Raw genomic sequence first — 8,092 nt, forward strand, 5'->3', positions numbered from 1 at the left:
AGGAATTGCGGATAAGATATGAGTACCCCAAAGCGTAACAAATGGACGAACGGACAGCTAGACGTACGTACGGACAGACATACCGATTACAGTATACCCTCCCACTTTTCAAGCGGGAGTATAATAAATGTTTAAATGTTTTTTTTTTTTTTGTTGCTATCGACGTGACTTTTTCTCATGTATCCGCATCAAAACCGAGACACATTGTTTATTCTTGTTCCTTGGTTTCAATACTACAATCCATCAAAATATTTATCCCCCCCCCCCCCCTTTAGAAAAGATTATGCTTCAAATATGTGTCATTAAAGTTTTGCACATGAGAACTTGCAAACATGCTTCCGCCTATCAGTACTCTCAGTACTTTGATTTGTCTTCAGTTCTTCTCTGACAGCTCTGCAAGCCCTCGTCTCGGCGAATCTTTTGTCGTGGATTTTCCAATCATCAACCAAATGCCGTTGCTTCTTTTCTTCTAGATATGAAATGAATAATATGTATAGGCTGTTGTTAAGTTTAAGCTTTCAGTTTTATTTTTTATTTCTTTGTCTGAAAAATATTGTTTTAAATATGAAGCAAATAAAAGAAATGAAGGATCATATAAGCATACAAATAAATGACGTAAAACTTTATCACTTAGCACCGTAATTTTAACATGCCTCGAAAGAAAGTGGACCGTGTTCAAAATGTAGAATTGTTTGCTAACTGCGTCAACATTATGTGACGATTGCAGAAGCTTTACATCAAACGAACTTCTGAATGAAAGTTGTAAGGACCACGGGATCGTGAAAATTAATGAAAGATTTGTACGATGGCAGTACCAAACGTGTTAGGCAATGCTAGACTAGAGGCCTTCTTGTAAATTCATTGTTGATCTATGGTAAGTTACACCTACATTAGTTACTAGGTAGGCATGCGTACTACACATAAGAAAAAATTATTGAAGATGTTAAAGGAATCTTATCACGACAACTTAACTGCATGCTAGAATTTACTTTCTCCGAAAAAGATTTAAAATGTGGCGGGGGGCTAACATCTGTCTTCAAGTAGCAAATACAAGTTCCTTGATAAAATAAGACACTTCTTTGACACATACGAGTTTTTTTCTTGCATTTAACGATAATATCGCTATTTATTCATTTAATAGGGGCAACATTTCTCACAAATAAAAGTTCCAATAACATAAAATCTTGAAGCGAGGGATCCTGTCAAAACCGGAAGTGCTATTTATAAATATATACCCTTGGATAAAGCATAAGTTTATCTAATTGGCTGTATCCCAAACACGTATGAGATAAAAGACATTATCAGTGGTTCAACATAAGATCAAACTTATTTTAAATGTTACCCTCTAACAATGTACTTGACTTCAATTTCTCCTCCATGACTTTCCTCATCTCTTCATCCATGCAGCATTGGCTCAAGTCGACCAGTTTCTGGTAAAAGAGAATAAAAAGAATTTTACGATTTTCAGCAAAAAAGAGTAGATAAAAAGGGAAACTTAGAATACATTTAACCAATCACTTTTAATTAGATAAAAATTAAAATTTAGCCAAAAATGGCATATTCATCATCGTTAGCCAAGGGTTTCTGATACGCAACTCTCCTCATAAGCAGTAGCGTATCAGAACCCCACGGCTAGCTAGAGTTGTGGTATGTTATAAGTTAATGTAATTAGTGATTATCTAAACTTGTTATTTATTTCTTAAATATTTTTCTTTATTTTAGATTTTTCATGTAAGGAAACTTCATTTAAAAATACGAATTCCACCCCTTCGTTTTTTTAACCTTTTTATAGTTTTTTCCGGGTCTGTTTATGTCAAATCTGTCAGATATCTTTTCGAGATCCAACCATATTACTCGAAAATCAGCATTTGATATTTCCGCACGAGTGGTATGTCCATAAACTTCATTTCTGTAGAAGCGGATCCTTTCTACATCTGCTGCCACTGAGACATCTGTCGCAAGAGGCTTTTTGTTCCATCCAAGTTTAGGTGGCGGAAGTGAGCATAAATTTCTACAAGAAACAAACAGAGCAATTCTAATATCTCGTTTGCTCGCTGTTGTAAACATCTCCAAACGAGTAAAATTTCTACAAGCAAGAAGAAGAGAGAGAGAGAAAGAGAGAAAGAGAGAGAAATTCTAATATCTCGTTTGTTTCTAACTTGTAAGATTTCTACAAGAGACAAACAGAACATTTCTAATTTCTCATTTGTTTGCATTTATTTATTACATATGTATATGTTAACATATCGAAACTAGTAAGCTCACATAAATTTTAAATTAACTTCTTTCGTCAATACTATTCAAAGAACTTTTATGCAATGAGCAAATGTATCATCCTTTAATCATTATTTATTTTAACTCGATCTATTAAATCCAAATTTTATTTGATATTACATCTAAATTAAAGTATACTTTATGTATAATCTCTACAATTTACAAAAATCTCACAAAGACTGAAAATATTTGCCTATGGAAAAGCTTACACACACTAAAATGAACAAAAACGATCATTTTCTCATACCTAAACAACATTTTTCAATATGGGTGGGTCTTCTCTCCATTTTTTTGAAAGATGATCAAAAAAGTGTTCAATAAGATACACATTTTATGGTTTACAAGAACATGGAGCGAAGACCCACTATACCTTAAAAGTACACTCAAAAAAGGGTTTTTTCCCCTCATAATTTAAAAAATTTCAAGCCAATTTAATCACTCAGTTCACATACTGAATATGATTTCTTAATATCTGACGCTATAGGCATTCTGTCCGCCTTGTTCACCCATCTTCTTTTGTTGTAGAATGAAGAATGCATCATTTTGCCCTCTTTCTTGTATATATACATGTACTGTGAGTCGTTTTATTTCCACGGTTTAAAAATCTTCTTTATATAGACCTTCTTAAATTTTATGGAAAACAGACGGCACTGGACATTGCAAGAGATTGCTTATCCAGAGAGCTCTCGGAATGCTTGGTAAATAGAGAATATTACACACTAAAATCCATATCATATGTCACATCAGCCCGAGTGGCCCCTTATCAGCCCTCGGGCCGTGACATATGATATGGACTTTAGTGTGTAGTATTCTATTTATCATATATTTGATATACTTAATATGTGAGTTTACAAAGAATATTTTGTGCCTGTTTATAACCTCTTTAAAAAAAAAAATTAATGGACCCAATTTTAGATAACTGAAAAAAAATTCGGCCACAATTGTTTAAAGAATTATTTTACATGTATATTTCAATAAAATCAAGTAAATTAACTTTAAAATTTTAAACAAACGTTACTTTGGGTTTGATATGTATTTTCGGCACACCGGTCCGATACGTGATATGGCTTTTCGGACCGGTTCATGATATGGGGTATTGTGACGTCACCCGTATCACACCGTGCAGAATCGGTGTATCTACTAATAAGAATATGATAAATATATATTATTATAACAGTAACTTGATCCGAAGGGTCGTATCACGTCGAGTTGACAGGCGCGGATCATCAGATCTAACGAGACGCGAAGCGTCGAGTTTGATCTGATGATCCGCGCCTGTCAACGAGACGTGATACGGCTCTTCGGATCAAGTTACTGTTATAATGATAAATTTATTATATACCCCCTCATAACTAGCAAAATATAGCAAAAGAAAACTTTAGAGATCAATTGCATAACATTTACCCATAAAACAAAGCATAATAACAAGGGACTTTTAACGCGCAAGAAAAATAACGTCATATTTCTGCGTACTACGTCATCAGTTTCAGAGAGTGGTGATATGGATTCAGAAAACAACATGTTGGTGATCCGGAAAATCGGATCACGACATCACGTGATAGCGTAAATTCAACAGTAAAATTGGGTGATACACATTAGGTATATAATAAACTTGATTATACGAGGGCTGTTATGATTATTATTATCCTCGAAGGTCCATGGGTAGTTATCCTAATGAGCTTATGTCCGTTTTTAACGAGGCCGAGTCTAATTCGAGTGCGCATCACTTCGCACAGCTTTTAAATTTCATGTAGTCATTTGTGTGACATTACACATTTGAAAATTATTTTGATTTTAATTCAAAATTAACATTATCTGTAACTCCTACTGATCCGAAAATGTGATTTACGACAATAATTAGTAAAAACCGCTGAAATGGCTCTAACGACGTCAACATTTTCGGATTTTGTTAGCAATGCATGACGCTGAAGAATGACGCATGACTCGCTTGTATGTTCAAGAAGTCTATGGATATTATACTATAAACTCAGAACTTCCCAAGAAACATATTTTTTAATCCTAAAACAATACAAATAACAGTAAAAATTAATTATCATAAAATTGTTAAAATCCCTAGGGCAGAAATAATTAGACTCGGCCTCGTTAAACACCCAATTTTATGTTAACGCCCCCAAAATCTACCTGATCCCCCTCCTCAGGTAACCGTACGGTACAAAAATTGGGTCTTTAAGGTATGACTTACGAAATGAAACAGTATCTCAAATTTATTTTAAAGACCCAATTTTTTTACCGTACGGTTACCTGAGGAGGGGGAGTGGTCAAAGTAACAGTGGTGTTATTTACCTGGAGACCCCAAATACCCAAGATGTCAAAAATCTGTGTATATGAAGCATTACACAGGAAGTCTGTGTTTGGTAATCAGGGTCAACATTACGTGTTTTGTGTCTGGTTATGAGTGAAACTATGTAAAATAATTATTTTAATATGGAATTTATTTGTAAACTAAACGTGCGCATTCATCGTAATCATGGAATGTTTTGATACATGCATATCGTTTTAGAAAACGTTTTCCTTACATAAAAGAAAAATTCACGAGTAAAAACTACAAATCAATAATATTTATCTTTTTTAATCTTCAATAAAAGAAATCGCCTGATTAAAAAAGTCTGACTATTGAAATTAAAAAATTATTGATCCACCTATTCGTCGTGCATGTGAACATGCATTTACCGCGATCAGGGACCTATATACTAACGGTATTAGTATATAGGTCCCTGCCGCGATCGGAACAATGTTGTCCAAAATATTCCATATTTTAGATTCTTCGTGTGATAACAAAATTTTATTGTTAGAAAGACTTCTTTTCAGAATCGATCACTATTAATTATCTTCACATTTTCATTACGTACATATACAGACGCTAGAGGAAATTTGAGCATTAATTCTGACATCAATTTCTGCGCAACATCGCGCAGATTGTAGCCAAAGTACAAACTTAAGCATCTTTTAAAAACTAGTATGCTGTGCCATTTATTAGTGCTGAATATTTTTCTTATATCCCATTTCTTAAAAAATAATTTAATTCGTCGGACTTCTAATTACGGCAATTAGAGCCGGTTTCTCTGGACGCGGTCTTTTTTTCTACAGATAAACGTGGACGATATAACACTTACAAGTAACAAAAAGCAATGAAGATAGAAAAGAAATATTTTATTATGTTAATGTGTTAATAATCTACTTTCAATTATTTTTTGAAATAAAATTCAAACATATTGGAGTTTTCTAATCCGCGTGTATACTGTGCGGGTACATGAAAGTGTTTGACGCGTGACCAGGTAATTATAATTGTTTTCAAAAATGCAAACTCAGAATATCAGGAGGTACAGGTAGCTGACCTGTCAATCAAATCAGAAGCTATTGTTTTTTTAATGATTGACAGGCGGTAAATTATTGATCTTGAATCAGGTAGATTTTGGGGGCGTTAACATAAAATTGGGTGTTTAATTGTAAATATTTTTTTCTTTCGATTAAAATGATAGTTTTAAAAAAAATCATGCCTTTATTGAATACCGTCTTCCTTGGAAGACGGTATTGTATAGTTGAAGTCTTTTACAGTCTTCGGACTATGCACTTCCTAGCTCTCTTTTGTGATTGGTAGAAATTGCATGATGAGAAAATTTTCAATTATTTCATTGGTTGAAATGATGTTCAAGGCAGGGAGATAACTTTCTGATGATATAATTTTCGTACGACTTAACAATTTTGCAAGATTTTCAATCTTAAAAAATGACAAAACGAACAACAAAATCAGCAATAATTAATTCTTAATAATATAATTTTTATAGCAATAAATAAAAAGGTCTCTTTAATTTCATTGTATATAAAATTTGATTTTTATTGCTTGCAGGCTTTACAGTCTATGATTATTCTATTCCTCTTTCTTGTTTAAAGAAGGTACATGTAATGGAATCAGCCGATGTTTGAAAGTTTACGGAGATGACCGAGCGACAACCTTGGTAGGGCGAATTCCAGTAAAAATCTAATGTAGAAATACAAAATCAAGATATTCAAAAGAATTATACGGCCTGATAGGTTATTATGGGTTCACCGGGGATTTGAACGTTGTTTTTACTTATTTGCAGTACCTGACATTGTGACTGCCCCCGGGCACCCACTGGCACTTTTATATACCACTAAAGAAAAGAAATTAAATATTGTAAAATATTTCTTGCTTTTATTAATTTGTTATGTTTGTCGAACCTTTATGCAATTTTTCACCGAAAGACGTTCATTATAATTAGACTGAAAAATAAACAGAATGACCCATTAATTTCCGAACAGCCCTCATAGGTTAAAAAATTTAAGCAAAAGCAAAAAAGAGAGATATATGCAGATATATACAAAAATGTATTACCTTATCATGATGTACAACAGAGAGCTGTCGAAATCTTCGTAGGAACCTTTAGTGGCGGCGTTGTTGATTGCTGTCCATTAATTGTTCTGGTCGGAGGCTTGGTAGTTTGGTACAGGCAGTAGCTCTGTTGGCTATGTCTGATGGTGTGACGTGAGAATCCAGCTCATCCCTTAATATGTCAGTATTGAGGTCAACAATGGCCCGACAAGCTCGGGAAAAATTGGTGTGTGGATCAAGATTTGTAGCCATATTGCAATTGGCTGTAATTAAATAATATTGAAAAAAATATTAACCACTTGTTGGTACCTAAATTAGGGTCTTTTCACAAGAAAGGCAAACGTGAAATATAAAACCCTAGCACCACTTTTTTAAAGGTTATGACAAAGGTTAAGGTTTTTCAAGGAAGGGTATACTCCGGGGTCGAGATCAAAGGTCATTGTTGTTCGTTTCTAAAAATAGGCTTTGTCTCAAAGATTACATATGGGAAGTATTAAAGTGCTAACCCTTGCCGTTCAAAAATTATGACCAAGGTAAAAGTTTGTAAAAAGTAGGTCAATTCCAAGGTCAAGGTCAAAAGGTCAAAGTTGTTGATATCCAATGAAAGGTTTTGTCACAAGAATTACATATGGGAAGTATGAAAGCCCTAGCCCTTACTGTTCCAAAGTTATGGCCACGGTTAAAATTTGTAAAAAGTAGGTCAAACTCTGAGTTTAAAGTCAAAGGATCAAAGTTGTTGATATGCAATGAAAGATCTTTTCACAAGGATTACATATGTGAAGTATGAAAGTCCTAGCCCTTAGCGTTGAAAAGTAATGACCAAAGTTATACGGTAATTTCCAAGATCAAGGTCAAAATTGTTGATTTCAAATGAAAGACCTTGCTACAAAGAATATCAATTGATATTAAAAATATGCAATTCCTAGTATCTACTGTTTAAAAATTAGGGACGAAATAAAAGTTTGGATATTTTGATGTAAAACTGAGATAAACTCCAAGGTCAAGGTCAAAGGGTCAAAGTTCTTGATATCAAATGAAGGTCTTGTCACAAGGATCACAAATGTGAAATATGAGCGTCCTAGCCTTTACGGTTCAAAAGTTATGGCCAAGGTTAAAGTTTTTTAGAAGTACAGAAATCTCTTAGGTCAAAAGTTTAAAGTTGTTGATACTCAATGAAAGGTCAAGATCAAAAGGTCAAATTTGGTGGAACAAGAGAAAGGTCTTGTCACAAGAAATACACATATGGGCAAGGTTTAAGTTTTTGCGGACAAGCAGACAAACAGACAGACACGACAAAAACTATATACCCCCGAGACTTCGTTTACAATGACATAAAAACATTTAAAGTTCTTCTTCTTGAGAACAGCAAAGTTGTAATAAGTCATAGTTGATATATGGAAGCATCCTTGGGTAGTGTAGATTCAAGTTTGTTTAAATCATGACTCC

At 33.8% G+C, this 8,092-nt stretch overlaps 1 protein-coding gene across 1 annotated transcript; it reads right to left on the reverse strand.

Annotated features, from left to right (window-relative positions):
* Positions 1-302: 302 nt before the first annotated feature.
* On the reverse strand, positions 303-6,918 carry LOC134229459 (uncharacterized). Its single transcript, XM_062711210.1, has 4 exons — positions 6,650-6,918; positions 1,783-2,011; positions 1,343-1,430; positions 303-469 (listed from the first exon to the last, which is right to left on the reverse strand). The coding sequence occupies exons 1-4, from the start codon at positions 6,655-6,657 to the stop codon at positions 303-305; spliced, it is 492 nt and encodes a 163-aa protein (XP_062567194.1). The 5' UTR covers positions 6,658-6,918.
* Positions 6,919-8,092: the final 1,174 nt, after the last annotated feature.

This window comes from Saccostrea cucullata, unplaced genomic scaffold (genome assembly GCF_032062105.1).
Source record: "Saccostrea cucullata isolate Sc308-1 unplaced genomic scaffold, CSIRO_AGI_Scuc_v1 ctg477, whole genome shotgun sequence".
NCBI lineage: Eukaryota > Metazoa > Mollusca > Bivalvia > Ostreida > Ostreidae > Saccostrea > Saccostrea cuccullata.